Here is a 17,597-nt window from a genome sequence, read left to right as displayed (position 1 = left end):
TTATGACCTAATTTCACCCGTTCTTCACCCTACCCCCATCTCTGGAAGAAAAAAAAAACACCAAAAAATAAAACCACCAAAACAATACATAAATAAATAAATAAATAAATAAATAAATAAATAAGCAGCTTCCAAGAATCATGACATAATTTTCCAGAAAATGAAATCAGTGAATAGCTACTCTTAGGAAATGAGCAAAGAACAAACTCATTTACTCATGAGTTAAATCATAATAATTAGAACGGAAAGAAGCAAAAACTCATTACTTTAATTACGTATTATGTTTTCTTGACTATAGAAAGTTGAAAAATGTTATCAGAAATTATCTAAAACAAACATATCTTAGTAATAAGAAAAGCATTCAGTTACTAATTTTTGCTTTGTTTTATATTTTTATTTGACGATAGGGCGGGACACACAACTTTACCTTCAAAATTCAGCCACCCTAAAAAGGTAAGTAATTTTTATTCTGAAAAATGCAAAATACTGTTCATCCCTAACGTCTGCAGCGCCTTCCCCGGAGCCTGGGAGGGGCGTCTTACACAGGGCTAATCGAGGACAGGTAGGCTGAAATCTGGAGAGGATTCTAGAGTCTGTTTCCAGACGAGGAGACAGAAGCTGACTGTCCCTCCCATGTCTTCCTGCGGGAAACGCAGACATGCTGCCCCAGAGACTCCGACACCTCGCTGCACCCAGAGCGCAGGACGCAGGCAGCCAGCCGGCTGCTGCCAAGTTGCGGAAGAGACCCCAGAAGCCGCCAACGTCCAGAATTCGTTTGCCAGAAAAATAAGTCTCCATATGTCGAAGCCACAGTCATCAAGCTTTCTGCCATGTGCAGTGAAACGAGGCTAAGTGATCTGGAAAGCCACAGATCCCCTGAGGCTCTCTCCTCACCTGTGAAGTAGGCATGTCAGTGAGGCACGGTGTACAGTGTCTGCTTGACATGTAGAAAAGGGTCAACATGTCGGCTCTTCAAGATAATGAAGACCATGGTGACCTCATTTAATTCCCACCCAATCATGTGAAGTAAGTACTATTATTTCATTCATCCATTTTATTTTGTTTTCATTCGTCCATTTTAAAGACAAGTGAGGCTCCCATGAAGTTAAGCAACTTGCCCAAGATCACACAATTAATATGTAGCAGAACCAGGATTCAAATTCAGAAATTCTCTCTTCAGGGACAATGATGCTTAGAAAAGCAACTCACCATAGTAAGAGCTACCAGAAATGTGGGATATTCAAGCTGGTGGAGAAGGCAGGCGCTGTGGGGACAGAATATGGAGACAGAATGGTTTCCTATAGGCAAAGTGTCAGACAACGGTGCATTTGTCCCCTTATTTGTTCAATCTCTGGCAGAACATATACAAAAAACTGGGCTAACCTCAGAGGAAGGAGTGGAAATTGGTGGAAGAACTATCAATAACTTAAGAGATGCAGATGACCCCATCTTACTTGCAGAAAGTAGCAGTGATTTGAAATAACTTCTGATGAAAGTGAAAGAAGAAAGCGGGACCCCATTTGAACACCAAGAAAACAAAAATCTGCCCTGGCTGTGCGTAGAAGGGTTGTGGTTCAATTTCCGGTCAGGGCACATTCCCAGGTTTTGGATTCAATGCCCAGTCCAGGCTCCTGCGGGAGGCAATTGGATGTTTCTCTCTCACACCTCTCTCTCTCTCTCTCTCTCTTTCTCTCTCTCTCTCCCGCCCCTCCCTCCCTCCGTCCCCCCTCCCTTTTTCCTTCTCTCCCTCCCTCTTCCTCTACTCCCTTTCTACAATCAATGAAAATCATATCCTCAGGTGAGGATTAAAAAAAAGATGATAAAATCTGACTACAGAAGAAATACACAGTGAATACATTGAAAATGTTAAAGATTGCTTACCCTAGTTCACTCATCAATTCAAATGGAGACAGCAGCCAAGAAATCACAAGAAGGCTGAGACTCGGAAGGGCAGTTATGGAAGAATTAGAAAAGAAAACCTAATAATACACAGATGCATCATGAGAGACCAAGCCAAAACTATCTACACCCTCATATTCCCAATCACTATGTATGGATGTGAAAGTTGGACAGTAAAGACTGACAGGAAAAAAGAATAATTCATCTGAAATACAATGTTGGAGGAGGACTCTAGGGATACATAGGACTGCTAGAAAGATGAACAAAAGGGCCTTAGAGCAAATTAAGCCTGAAACATCACTGAAGGCAAAAATGACAAATGAAGTTGTCTTACTTTGGGTGCATCATGAGAAGGCAAGGTTCTTTGGAAAAGACAACAACACTGGGAAAAAGAGAAGGCAGCAGGAAAAGGTGACCAAATATGAGATGGACTGACTCCATAAAAGAAGCCGTAGGCATGAGTCTACAGGAGCTGAGCAGAGCTGAGGACAGGACATTGTGAATGTCACTCACTCATCGGGTCACCAGAAGTCTGAGCCAAGTCAACAGCACATAACACACATAATTATTATGATAACTAGAGGCCCGGTGCACGAAATTCGTGCACGGAGGGGGTGTCCCTCAGCCCAGCCTGCATCCTCTCCAATCTGGGACCCCTCGAGGGATGTCTGACTGCCCTCTCACAATCCAGGACTGCTGGCTCCCAACTGCTCGCCTGCCTGCCTTCCTGATTTCCCCTAACCGCTTCTGCCTGCCAGCCCGATCACCCCCTAACCACTCCGCTGCCAGCCTGATTGATGCCTAACTGCTCCCCTGCCAGCCTGTTTGCCCCCAACTTCCCTCCTCTGCTGGCCTGGTCACCCCTAACTGCCCTCCCCTGCAGGCTTGATCGCCTCCAACTGCCCTCCCTTGCAGGCCTGGTGCCTCCCAACTTCCCTCCCCTGCTGGCCATCTTGTGGTGGCCATCTTGTGTCCACATGGGGGCAGGATCTTTGACCACATGGGGGCAGCCATATTGTGTGTTGCAGTGATGGTCAATCTGCATATTACTCTTTTATTAGATAGGACTAGAGGCCCAGTGCACGAAATTCGTGCACGGAGGGGGGTTGTCCCTCAGCCCAGCCTGTACCCTCTCCAATATGGGACCCCTCGAGGGATGTCCAACTGCCCGTTTAGGCCCGATCCCGGTGGGCAGTCGGATCCCTAAACGGGCAGTCGGACATCCCTCTCACAATCCAGGACTGCTGGCTCCCAACTGCTTGCCTGCCTGCCTTCCTGATTGCCCCTAACCGCTTCTGCCTGCCAGCCTGATCACCCCCTAACCACTCTGCTGCCAGCCTGTTTGCCCTCAACTTCCCTCCTCTGCCGGCCTGGTCATCCCTAACTGCCCTCTCCTGCAGGGTTGATCACCTCCAACTGCCCTCCCTTGCAGGCCGGGTGCCTCCCAACTGCCCTCTCCTGCTGGCCATCTTGTGGTGGCCATCTTGTGTCCACATGGGGGCAGGATCTTTGACCACATGGGGGCAGCTATATTGTGTGTTGCAGTGATGATCAATCTGCATATTACTTTTATTAGATAGGATAGAGGCCTGGTACAGGGGTGGGGGCCAGCTTGTTTGCCCTGAAGGGCGTCCCGGATCAGGTGGGGGTTCCCTTGGGGTGTGGGCGGCCTGAGCGAGGGGACTGTGGTGGTTTGCAGGCCAGCCACGCCCCCTGGCAACCCAAGAGAGGCCCTGGTATCTGGGATTTATTTTCCTTCTACAATTGAAACTTTGTAGCCTGGAGCGGAGCCAAGCCTGGGGCTCCCTCCGAAGCAGGCAGCCATTTGTGTTGGGGTTATAATTGAAACTTTGTTGCCTTAAGCGGGTGGGCCCAGCCAGGGTGTGCGGAAAGCTTTGCTTCCCCTGTTGCCGGCAGCAACCCTGGCCTGCTCTCTCAAGTTCCATTCTGCCGCCATTTGTTTGAATTTGTTTACCTTCTATAATTGAAACTTTGTAGCTTGAGTGGAGGCTTAGGCCTGGCAAGGGCAGGCGGAAAGCTTGGCTTCCTCTGTTACCTAGGAAACTTTGCTCTCTGTGGCTGTAGCCATCTTGGTTTGGATTAATTTGCATACTCGCTCTGATTGGATGGTGGGCGTGGCTTGTGGGTGTGTCGGAGGTATGGTCAATTTGCATATTTGTCTATTATTAGATAGGAGGATAGAGGCCTGGTGCAGGTGTGGGGGCCAGCTGGTTTGCCCTGAAGGGTGTCCCGGATCAGGGTGGGGGTTCCCTTGGGGCATGGGGCGGCCTGAGAAAGGGGCCTGTGGTGGTTTTCAGGCCAGCCACGCCCCCTGGCGACCCAAGCAGATGCCCTGGTATCTGGAATTTATTTATCTTCTACAATTGAAACTTTGTAGCCTGGAGCGGAGTCAAGCCTCCTGCTCGCTCCATGGCCAGCAGACATTTCGGTTGGGGTTAATTCACCTTCTATAATTGAAACTTTGTAGCCTGGAGTGGAGGCCTAGGCCGGCCAGGGCAGGTGGAAAGCTTGGCTTTCTCCATTGCCGGGGGCAACCCTGGCCTGGTCTCTCCAGCTCCGTGGCTGCCGCCATTTCTGTTTGGATTTGTTTACCTTCTATAATTGAAACTTTGTAGCTTGAGTGGAGGCTTAGGCTGGCAAGGGCAGGCAGAAAGCTTGGCTTCCTCCGTTGCCTGGGAAACCTTGCTCTCTGTGGCTGTAGCCATCTTGGTTGGGTTTATTTGCATACTCGCTCTGACTGGCTGGTGGGCGTGGCTTGTGGGCGTGGCTTGTGGGTGTAGCAAAGGTATGGTCAATTTGCATATTACTCTTTTATTAGGTAGGATACTAGAGGCCTGGTGCACAAATTTGTGCATGGGTGGGGTCCCTCGGCCTGGCTAGCGATCGGGGCCAACAGGGGCCATCTCACCCAGTCCCGATTGGGCAGATTGGGGCCGGCCAGCCAGGGGGAGGGACCACGGAAGGTTGGCCGGCCATGGGAGGTTGGCTGTGGGAGCACACTGACCACCAGGGGGCAGTTCCTGTGTTGAGCATCTGCCCCGTGGTGGTCAGTGTGCATCATAGCAACCGGTCAACTAGTCATTCGGTCACTTAGGCTTTTATATATATAGATAGATTAGACAACTATGAAGATAAGAACATGTAGCTCCTAATTTTCAATTCTAGAAAATAAGAAATTTTCATTGAAGTCAACATTAATTTTATTTCTCTTCTCAAAACTTAGATGGCTCTCAATTCTTTACTGAAACAGGAATACTCAATCCTCTTTAATGAAGGTGATTTTATTCCTTTATAACACCAATAAAACTCTAAGACAGTATATCTCAAACAATAATTGCAACACTCTACTGTTGTTAGCTAAATGCTTTTGTGACTCCTGTCTATCAAAAAAGTAAGCAATGAATATTTATGATGAACTTATAATCTGCAAAGCACTATGCCACATATTAAAATTATTTTTACCAAAACACATAGCATATGTTTATTTTCTTAAAGTGACTTCAGATTATTTTAGAGGAAGAATTTCATAACAGTCCTAAAATTTAGGAAGTGGCTGCTGCTACTCTCAGTCATGAACATCATCACCATCATGACCATTACTAACACAGAGACCTTATATTACAAACTAGCATATTCTCTGAGCTTTACTTTTGGAACAAGTTCCTTCAAATTTCGTATGTTTCCTTCAGTGAAATAAATGAAATAAAGAACTTAAAAAATTCACTGTGAAGGCATTATATTTGAAAGACAAGCTAAATTCAGAATTAAAGTTTCTAAATAAATTACATCCAGAAAACAGGAAGGTTAAAATATTTACAATGACAATTAGAAAAAAGATATTTTGCCCTAGCTGGTTTGGCTCAGTGAATAGAACATCGGCCTGTGGACTGAAAGGTCCCAGGTTCGATTCCAGTCAAGGGCATGTACCTTGGTTGTGGGCACATGCCCAGTAGAGGGTGTGCAGGAGGCAACTGATTGATGTTTCTCTCTCATTGATGTTTCTAACTCTCTCTCCCTCTCCCTTCCTCTCTGTAAAAAAATCAATAAAATATATTTTTTTAAAGAAAAAAGATATTTCATATCTGGAAATGATTTTCAGATTTAAAGAGTTTATGTTTAGCTATTAACTTTCAAAAATAGTTTGGCATATATCTTTATAATAAATACAAAATAAATCAGTATACCATATTTTCTGGCGTATAAGACGACTTTTTAACCCAGGAAAATCTTCTATACGCCCAGTCGTCTTATACGCCGGAAAATACGGTAACCAAAAAAAATGGGTGGTGAGTAAAATAGAACTTCTGAAGTAAGGTTAACTCTAATAAAGATACTAAGTCTCAAAATATGTGCATTCATAGCAATATAGTTTGGAAACCAAGTAATTTCAAATCATATATTCCACACTAAGAGAAGTATAGCTCTCTCCATTATATATCATAGCAAATAGTTGCTAACCCCATTTTGAAAAAGAACTGTATATAAAAGAAAATGCTTTCAAGAAAAATACATCAAGAAAAAGATTTGCTTAAAAAATTAAAGAAACGACATGGGCAACAGCATAAAATCCATATGAACAGTTATAATATGCTCAATCAGTACTAATTAAGGACCAATTACACCTATTTAATCGCTAATTTGCATTTTAAAAAGAAACACAAAGTATTTTATTTTAGGTCCAAATTAAGGTTCTGAATTCAAACTTTAAAAGAAACCTAGCTGCCCTAACCGGTTTGGCTCAGTGGATAGAGCGTTGGCCTGCAGACTGAAGGGTCCCAGGTTCAATTCTGGTCAAGGACATGTACCTTGGTTGCGGGCACATCCCCAGTGGAGGGTATGCAGGAGGCAGCTGATTGATGTTTCTCTCTCATCGATGTTTCTAACTCTCTATCCCTCTCCCTTCCTCTCTGTAAAAAATCAATAAAATATATATTTTAAAATTTAAAAAAAAAGAAACCTAGCTGTAATATACTTATGGAAAAATCTCTCCTTAAAAATTAAAACAAGCTAAAAACAAAAAATCACATTTTCAAGTATAGGGCTACACTGATTCCTAATTTACCAAATAAAAGAAAAAGGGATACATATGAATGAAGACATTTATAAGTGTCATTTATCGGCATACAAAGTGTTTTTCAATTATGATAATGCTGTGGCTTTTAAAATAGAGGCACTCCAAAACAATGCTCTTTTTAAAAAAATACATTTTTACTGATTTCAGGGAGGAAGGGAGAGAGAGAGAGAAGGGGGAGAGAGAGAGAGAGAGAAAGAGGAGAGAGAGAGCGAGAGAGAGAGAAACATCAGTGATGAGAGAGAATCATTGACCTCCTGCTGCCCTTCACTGGGGATGGAGCCCACAACCCGGGCATGTGCCCTGATGGAGAATCGAACCGTGACCTCCTATTTCATAGGCTGACTCGCAACCACTGAGCCATGCTGGCCAGGCCAAAACACAGCTCTTAGAACAATTCTCTTGGTTCAATTAGCCCAGGGTTAGAACCCAGCCTCTTGTCATCCACTCCCATGTCCTTCCTGATACTTGCCCTACTCAACCTCCCAGCACATGCAAAAACTACTGTGTCTCCTCCCTACCATTTTTATCCTCTAAATTTTGTACAGCACTTTTAGAGGAATGTTAAAAAGAACAGGGAAGTAGACGGAGATGTTGAAGTTTTATGACAATTTCAGAAAAGGGAACAGGCAAGGCACAGTGTTGCCTACATAGAGCATGCGGTAGCTGCGGGAAGGAAGGTGGCCAGAAGGTTCCTGACACACGCACAATGGCAAGGGAGGGCCAGGTGGGCTGAACTGAGGAACAAATGGGAATTTAGAAACCAGGGCAATCTAGGGGACAGAGGAATAGAACAATAGTTTGAAGGAGAAACAGGTAAAATGTTGCCCAATTTTATCAATCTCTTTAGAAAGATGATCAAAGAAAATTTAAGGTAGAGAATAGGAAATCTAGGGAGTATCAGGTTGAATCCAATAAAATTTCAGTTATTCAACTATTTTTTAAAAGCCAGCAATTTCATGCAGATTAAACCTTAGCTTGATTTACCAGCTAAGGAGGTGGCGAAGAGGAACAAGAGGCTAGGAGTAAAAAAGGCAAAGAGAAGTCCAGAAATGAACGCAAGTCTTGAGAGCGCTGGCGGAGGCTGGACACTGAGAACACATCCTGACGGCACCTGGCAAGGTCTCTGGACTCCCATCTGCTATTTTCAAACCTGCACTTCACTTTGCGAAATAAAGCTGCTCTAACAGGCTGCTTCGACCTGAACACGGCGAGATTTCTTCCAACCAGTCCCTCCGGCTTCATGTGGCCCAAACCCACAGCTGCACTAATGCTGCGGCCCTTGGTTTTTGGTTGTTTTGTTTTGTTGCTGATAAAGGCAGGAAATAAAGAAAGAGGCCAACATGAAGTTGCTAATTCCAGGTCTGTTATTCTACAGCCGAACTCTACCCCACTTCCCTACTGCTGGGACTTCTATTTTTCAGTCTCTGGGGCTGGAAACCTGTCATTTCTCTGAGCAGCCTCTCCTAGCTTCCTTTCCCACCTCTCACTCTAGCCCAGCCCCGAACTGGCCCTTGAACTGGCCCTTCCGGGGTTGTACAGCAGCCTCAGAGCTGGGCTTGCTGTGCCCATGCCTCTCACACAACACTGCTAGGTCATCGTCCAAAAGACCAATTCCCAAAGCCACTCTTCTAGCTCTCCACTGTCATGACTATTTAAGCTGAAATTCAGAATTTCCCTTTAAGGATCCTGGCCTGTCTAGCCAAGAAAATATTTCATTACCGCCCTAAAACTTCGGCCAAGCTGCAAGCTCTTGACCACTGTGTGCTTTTAAAATATGTGCACACATTTGGTACACATCTCCCTCTTAAAAGGTGCAGACTAACACCCTCCCCGCCTTGAGTGTGGGTTGGGCTTAGTGACTTGCTCCTAATGAATACAATATGGGAGAGGTGACAATGTGTGACCAGGTCATAAAATACATCACAACTGCCCCAAACTTGCTCCTTCTTAGATGACTCATTCTGGGGAAGCTAACTATGTGTGAGGACACTCAAGCAGCCCACAGGAGAGGCCCTCATGAGGAACTGAGGCCTCCTGCGCACAGCCAGCATGTTGGGAGCCACCTTGGAAACAAATCCTGCAGCCCTGGCCACTATCTTGCCTGAAGCTCAGGAGAAACCCTGAGGCAGAACTGTCCAGCTAAGACACTCCTGGGTTCCTGACCTCCAGCCTTTGTGTGAGAGGATGTTTACTGTTGTAAGCCCCTAAGTTTTGGAGAATATGCTACACAGCTGTAGATAATTCATACAACCCTGCCCAGCTCTTTCTCAAATCTGTGCCTTGCTCACTCTCCCAACACCCTTTCTCGAGCTTTCAGAATCTAGCTCAAGTTTTATCGCTTTGAGGAGGCCCTTATTTGGTTGGTTTATAAAACCATTTCAACTATCATTTCTCTAACTTCTTTCCCCTTTGAACACTTGTATGCCTACCTGACCCTATCGCTCATTTAGCCTTTATTCATGCATTCCTGTGCCCCTGTGCTCCATGTGTCTCTCCTAAAAATAGCACGCGATCCTTCCTGACTGCAGTCAGCACACTGTAATTAACATACTCAGTAAATATTGCTGAGAAAATGAACAAACCACATACAAACCTGGAACTGTACTTGGTTTGCATAAAGCATGGACTTAGAGCCACACTGTCTCAGGTCTGATAACTTACTAGCTCTTGTCCTTGGGTACTTTGCTTAAAAGCTCTGTAAGCTATTCTTTCCTTAGTGTTTTTAAGTAAGGATTCTATCAGTATGGACCTTAGAGTAGTAAAGATGAAAGAAAATGATGCTTGCAAATCCCTTAGCAAAGTGCCTCGCATAGAGAGTGCTCAACAAATGTTAACTATCATTATTCTTATTAATCACAAATTAGAAAATACTTGCTGACATTCTGGGTCTCTGAAAGTCTCTAGATGTTATCAAGTGGCAATCTAAATTAATACAAAATTCTATAAACTAAAATAGAACTCACGCTTCCTATTAAGATAGTTTTTAATTTTTTTAAACCTACTCTTAACTCAATAGAACTACAGCCTGAACTAATTGTGGGAGTACAGCTTTGACTTATTTTCCTCTTTGTCCTATTAAGATATTAACTTCAAAGCTTTTGTGGGAACACTTAATTACTTGCATTCCTTAACAAGCAGCCACCATCATAGTTTCCAGATTCACTTTTAACTTTTACAGTCCTGGGAAGGCATATAGGACAACCTTACTAGACATATAAACTTACACAATCTCTGGGATAATACAGCTATACATATGTGAACATGCTACGTGAAAGCAAATCAAGTTCACACATCAATCAAATAGAATCCAATAGAATAAATCAATCCAATAAAACATTGCTATGCCATATATCCTGGGGGCAGGGGGGTGACCACTAATGCTATTAATTTTTAAACTTGTTTATAGAGGTATAATTGACATATAACATTATATTAGTCTCAGGTGTACAACGTAATGATTCAATATTTGTACATATTGTAAAATGATCACCACAGTAAACCTAGTTACCATGTGTCACCACACAGTTACACAAGAAACTTTCTCTTGTGACGAGAACTTTTAAGATCTACTCTCTCAGGAGCTTTCCAATATGCAACACAGTGTTATTAACTATAGTCACCATGACTTCTTTATTTTATAACTGGAAATCTGTACTTTTTGACCACCTTCACTCATTTTGCCCACTAGCCTCTCCCTCTGGCAACCGCCAATCTGTTTCCTGTCTCTGTGAGCTTAGGGTTTTTTAATTTATTTGTATTTTCTATCTTAATGCTATTCAAAGACTGAATTACAAGTGTTTCATGAACTCAGAACATTTCTGAGATCATATTTTATAATTTATACATAGTCTTAAGGTGTCTTACTAAAAGGTTAAATATAACAGATGCTCTTTTTTCCTAAAAAATAACCAGAGATCTTTTAATAAAAATCTAATATAATAATTTTCAATCACCAATTTATTGAAAAACAAACACGCATTTTAATTGTGTACAACATCCACTGGAATAAAAAGAACCGCTTCATTCAAATTCTTATTTTCTCTATTCCCCCACAAATACACCTTGAAAACTTCAGTTTTTGAAACATTCAACATCTATCCCTTCACTCTTCATTTGATCTGATACATCATACAACCTGAAATGGAAACAAAGACTGGGAAATCAGCTTGTTTATTCCACCTTATTGTCACACAAAAGTACAAATAATATTCAGTGCATGTGCTAGTTACCTTAGAACTGCCAATCAGGCTTGTTTTGAAACTTCGATTTCAGAGCTGTCAATCATGTGTGTTGTGACAAAGATGCCAGTGTAGAAATAATGCTTTAAAAGATGTAATCTTCATGAACACATTAAAACATAAGTGGACTTCCCTTATAAACCTGGACTTCAGCCCAGCTGGCGTGGGTCAGTGGTTGTGCGTCAACCTGTGAACCTCAGAAGTCAGGGTTTAATTCCCGGTCAGGGCACATGCACAGGTTGCGGGCTTGATCCCCAGTAGGGGGCATGCAGGAGGCAGCCAATCAATGATTCTCTTTCATAGCTGTTTCTATCTCTCCCTCTCTGAAATCAACAAAAATATATTTACAAAATAAAACTGGACTTCAGGATTTTACAGAAAAGTATACCATTCATGAAAAATCAAAATACAACTTAATGAAAAGATTTAGAGAATTTGGCCCTTTAGCCAAAAGATAAGCATGATTTAACCACAAGGATTTTATATTTCTATCTGATAGTAATCAAAAGTATTATGACCATGAGTGGGAATGACAGCATCAAACCGATCTAAATCTGGCATTTTAATTTTTGAAGCTGGCAAAAATATCAATGTAATACATCCCCTCCCCCACCTACCCAACCAATACAACCCAATTTACTATCCACATAGTCATTTACATCTGAAACCAAACATCATTCCTTCCGCCTCACGACTCACAATTACTCAGTCACCAAGACCTGGTCCTTCTGTCCCCTAAACTGCTAACGAAAATCTCCTTTCTTGATCCTCAGGCGTAATTCACGTAATTCTCATCATGTAATTAAGCCAAGGAAGCCACCTGAGTCCCCAGCAGAGCCAGGCTCTCTCTCGCTAAGTATTCTGCAAGTGCGGCTCCCTTCTACCTTCCCCACTTCTATCTCCTACCATCACCCACCCTATAAACTCAGTTCCATGTTAGTTCCTCTGGGAAACCTCCTGGCACAAGCTGACAGGTTCAGTGATCCCCTCTTCTCCAAATCCCCACAGAAGCCAGGAAACCTGTTATATACGTATGTTCACTCTCTATCCCCACAACTGAACCATCACCTCCCTGAGAGCAAGGGTTGCCTTTAATCTGTACATCGCTAGCATTAGACATACAGGTGGCTCATTAAATATTTGCTGACTCCATGAAAAACTGTACATGACCCATTTTATTTAAAAATAAAATAAACAGCTTAATTCTTGAGACTCATAAAATGTATTATAGGTATATTCCATGCCAACCAAAGTAATCAACACCATAAAGCAATATTTTGGACTTAATGATGTTCTTAAGAAATTTACTGATTTACTTACAAATTCACTGTAGGAATTGGTACCACCTCAAATAGTACTTGCGATCCAATAATCCATGTTATTTTCACTACTGGTCCTGCTGGAGGTGTTAAAGTCTCAACCACAGTATCTGCTCATGTCAAAGACACTCAGCACCTGACCAGGTCAGCATACACTGTTCCGATGTGTGACAAACCCTATCGAGAGCTCAGTGAACAGCCGTCAACACAGGCAGGACTGCAACCCGGTCACACCTCACTCTTCAGGAAGTCAGTTATCTGGTGGCATCAAGTCCCCACAGAACCCATGCAGAGTTAAGCTGAGGACTGCTGGAGCTGTCAAAATGCACGCTGAAGTCCAAGTGCACACACTTATCTAGAGAAGAGGCTGCAAGGTTCTTACTCAAGCACTAGTTGTTCTTATTTTTTCAGCACAACAAATCTGGTAACCAGTTTCCCAGGCATCAGAATATTAGAAGAAGAAATTAAGAGGTCTAAGCTAAAAATGCAAACACAGGAGCAGCAACAGAAAAAAAAAAGATGACACCCATAGGTGAAACACAAAAACTACATAACTGGGGGTAATGTGGTTAAGGAGCAATAATTCTATATATTTGAATTATGATACAACACAGAAATTAATGTTTATTACTTTGATCCTGGTCATCAAAAACAAAGACCAAAAAAAGCAGGTTAAACTACTTTAGGTCTAACAATGTTCAAAGAAAGTAGATGACATTTTACAAAAAGAATCAATCTAATAATTAAAAATTAAGTATTACATCTATAAAGAATCAACTTTCTACGCTTTGTAGAATAAACTTATTATTCCCAAGTAACTACAGGGATGCTGACTCTAAGCTACTAATAATTGCCAGACATTAAGTTCTTGTAACCACAGGTATCACTATAATTATGATAAAGCATTCATTCTGAAACAAAACCTGGACCCACTGTTCATCAGCTAATTGCTGGTAACACTATCCAAGCACACTGTGGACACCACACCAAGGGCCCCGGTGTACCATAACCATGGACACCGTAACTAAGACACTGTAACAGGTGACCTACAGTTCTTGAACAGACCTCCATCAAGCTTCATTACCACATGCCTTCAAGGTCCCTGCATTAAACTGATTCCTATGTGAGACTGTTTTAGGAGGTTTTTATGAGATATTAAGAACTCTATATTGTAGGATTTAGAGAACAGCACTTGAGAGTGAAGAGAACATTCCCGGCACTGGTAACACAGCTCTAGGTCGGAGCCCCTGCCTTGGTAATAAGCAATTGTATGACTGGAATGCTTCATGCTCAGAGACTCATTTTCTTGATTTGGTAAATGGGGGTAATAGCTTCCACTTTCTATGCTTCTTAAGGAGGAATAAATCAGATGACATACATAAAGTCCAATGTAGGTTTTAAAAAACCTAGCTATCATGATTATCACATGGGATAGGGCCGCGGTCGGCAAACTGCGGCTCGCGAGCCACATGCGGCTCTTTGGCCCCTTGAGTGTGGCTCTTCCACAAAATACCATGGCCTGAGCGAGTCTATTTTGAAGAAGTGGCGTTAGAAGAAGTTTAAGTTTAAAAAATTTGGCTCTCAAAAGAAATTTCAATCGTTGTACTGTTGATATTTGGCTCTGTTGACTAATGAGTTTGCCGACCACTGGGATAGGAAAAGGGACCTTAATCCACACTAGGACCAGTTTGGGAAAGTGTATGCCGTATTATTGACACAGGAAAAATGTCTGAAGAAAAGGGCAGGCAGCTTCACATGATGGGCAGAGTGTTTTATATTTTTAAGTAGCAGAAGCTCTCTGACTCATAGGAGTGCTTCATGGAAAAGTAGACTGAAGTGAGGACTCGTTAAAAAATATACTCGTATGCTGCAAAGACATTAACTTAGCGATTAATGCACATGTCCTACTGTGGGGCCAGGCCTTCTCCCCGAGTAGAGGCTCAATCCTGGGGCCCGGTGCTGATTTCCTGACACAAACAATCCCCCACTGCAGTGTCTGCAATGGCCAGAGGCAGCCATTTCAGTGTAAAACGGGGACAGAAGGACATTTGGAAAGCAATTCCTTCCAGATTTCTATGATCTGACCCCTCCAATAGTTATGGTTTACTCGTTCAAATTCAATAACAATTTTGTTTAAAAACAAAATCTCTCCTTTATGAGAAGTCTTTCCAAAATTATATTTCATAAGAACAAAAACCCTTTCTGTACTCATATTTTATTAGTTTAGGCAATAATCAAATATATTACTTAACAAGAATATAAACAGGTTTTGGAACAAACACAACTAGCTTTTGCTAAAGATATACCTCAACTGGAAGAAGCAAAAGTGCCCAGGTTAGTAGAGGACATCTACTTTCTAACTGTCCATGTAGTACTGGTATCAACAGTGGGTTTTATAGAAAAGAAGAGAATGTTCATTAACTCAGCAAGTCATTACTTCAATTAATTACCAGAAGTTAGTGCCAGAGTCATTCTGATTTGTTACAATATAATTTCTGATTGCAAGACAGAAGCTGATATGAAAGAAAAACAATATAAGTTATAACTTTTGAGGTGGGTACTGTAAAAATTAGGCCCCATCCACACCTCTAAAATCTCAAAATTTACTTATAATATTTCTATTTTGCAATTCACTCTAACTAGATCACACTACTGAACATGCCTAAATACTAGTTTATATTCTGAATGTTACTATTAATGTAGTGTATTTCTAGAACTAATTTTTCTTTTAAAAATGTTTCTCAAACATTTTACTTTTTTGTAGTAGAAATATCCACCACCACTCCCCACACTTTAAACGTTGAATGCAGAGCTGCTCCGCCCCAGAGCAATCGCGGCAGCCTTTCTGCACAACTCTAGCGCTTCCTGGGACAAAGGCCAAAACCGTTTCTTTAAGCCATAATCAAAAACTAATGTAAAATAATTATTCATTTACCCTGTATCAGTCACTGTCAGTTAATAAACAAAAGTTTTTTCTCAAAAAAAAAAAAAAAACCCAAAAACTAATGTAAAAGAAAAAAAGTTATAGAACTTATTAAAAGGCTTGTGCCTCACTCATTCGGATACTCGGTTAACCCAAATGATTTCTGATCTTATCCATTACTCCAAGTTTGAAAGGCCACTGAATTTATTGAAAGCAATAATAAAAAAATTAAACCATTTTGTTAAGCTGGGTATTTTATTAAATTTGAGTTTTCATGTATCTTATTAATATTTAAATGATCCTACAGTAGAATAGATTCAACTACACACAACTCTAAATGAAGAGAAAAATGGTTCTCAAAAGGGATAGAAAAGGTCAGGCTGATGAATAATAAACAAATTAGGTAAATACTTACATCTTATTTAAAGTCACTTAAATAAATACATCAGAGCAGGAATCTGCCAGAGTATGTGCAGTCAGCGGCCTGACATGAAGGCAGAGAGCAAACATGTGTCCAGCCAGTCAGCTGCTGCATCCTGTCATGTCCTCTACACCTGCTGGCATGCAGTGGAGACCAGAGACCTGTTAGATCTCATCGCTTCCCATTTGGTGTTGTCATCTTTCCACCAATGATAAAGGCTACAGGTAAGATTTGAATTAAATGTCTCCCACCCTCAAATTCTGGTTTGGATTCAAGTAGAAAGGCAACATAACTGAAACAGTACTTTAAAATATGGTAGCCCGTCCGGCATGGCCCAATGGTTGAGTGTCGACCTATGAACCAGGAGGTCCGCAACCAATTCCCTGTCAGGGTATATACCCAGGTTGCAGGCTCGATCCCCAGTAGGGGGCGTGCAGGAAGCAGCCAATCAATGATTCTCATCATTGATGTTTCTCTCTCTCCCTCTCTGTTCCTCTCTGAAATAAAAATAAAAATAAAATATTGTAGACAGTAAGATCAGTATACTTTCAAAGCTAAGTGACAAGCAGCTGTAAGAGCCCCGGAGGAGGGTCTCAGAAAGAACCGAAGCATCTCTACTGGACAACTATTTTGTAAAGAGTATAACCCTCCTTTCCCGGATAAATTGGAAACTGGACAACAAAGAACTGGCTAAGTAGAAAGTTTTTCTCAGAAAAACTGTCCGTAGACCCAGAGCGGTAGTTGTGCTCCCGGCATCAGAGCGTGTCCCGGAGGGAGGGGGAAGGAAGCAGGCAGCCAGGCAGGTGCAGTCCGGCTGCAGTGAGCCACCCCCGAGCACACTGCTAGAAAGAACTGCTAGACTGTGGAACCAGAGCCACAGGGCTTACGCCGTGACTGCTGTTTATCATTTGGGAAAACAAAGGATGAACAGTCAACTCTTCCCCAAAACTATTTTCACTGCTTTGAGAAGACATGAATCTGGCCCCAACTTGGCAAACTGGCATTATGAGAGAAATAAGCATATTTTCTGTCTTTTTTAAAACCACCAACTAAAGTCCAATAATCTACTTTAGAAATATCTCAACTTTATGGAAACACTATTAAAGCACTTGGAAATGACTGTACTTACTCTCCGTCCACTTCTGGTCTTGTGCACACGCAATGAAACTTGCCGCCAAAATCTATGTAAAGATCCTTCTCCACAATATGGAAGATTCGCCCAATGACGATTTTATCCTTGGCAGGTCCCATCTGAGTGAGAGGAGAATGTCTCAGCATAGACGCGAAGGATTCCACGCCTTTCAGAGAGCCCTAAATATGAAAAGAGGTATTTATGTGCATATAATTCAATATAAAGATATAATACGGTGGATATAATAAAATCTTACTGGGGAAGTTTAAAAGTCAGTTTGCTGTATATTTACATTTTGCAGCAATCGTAAAAGAGATTTACATAGGATTTTGCTTTAAAAAGCCAGGTATACTCTTCAACTTCATTTTTTCCTTTTACTTCGTGAAGAGGAGCCAGCGTGGCCGGGTGGCCGAGTGAAACCAGGACTCTGAGCAGGGTTCGGAGTGGCCTTGGACAAAGCCTCCTGCCTGGGGAGGAGGGGAGTCTGAGCCTGTGAGGAGGGCATCCCAGGAGGCGACGGACTTACTCCTAGTACTGACCACCTGCAAAAACATGCCTTCCAATTCAGGC

At 42.2% G+C, this 17,597-nt stretch overlaps 1 protein-coding gene across 2 annotated transcripts in view; it reads right to left on the bottom strand.

Annotated features, from left to right (window-relative positions):
• TPD52 (tumor protein D52) overlaps positions 1-17,597 on the bottom strand; it is a 194,015-nt gene that overhangs the window by 76,555 nt on the left and 99,863 nt on the right. For both annotated transcript variants that reach the window (XM_054708232.1, XM_008139266.3), the window contains one exon: positions 17,025-17,206. In XM_054708232.1, the coding sequence (XP_054564207.1) occupies positions 17,025-17,206 (182 nt within the window). The remainder of the gene's footprint in view (positions 1-17,024; positions 17,207-17,597) is intronic.

The sequence above is a fragment of the Eptesicus fuscus genome, chromosome 19 (genome assembly GCF_027574615.1).
Source record: "Eptesicus fuscus isolate TK198812 chromosome 19, DD_ASM_mEF_20220401, whole genome shotgun sequence".
NCBI lineage: Eukaryota > Metazoa > Chordata > Mammalia > Chiroptera > Vespertilionidae > Eptesicus > Eptesicus fuscus.
The sequence above is the reverse complement of the archived record's forward strand: the minus strand, read 5'-3'. Positions and strand labels throughout refer to the sequence as shown.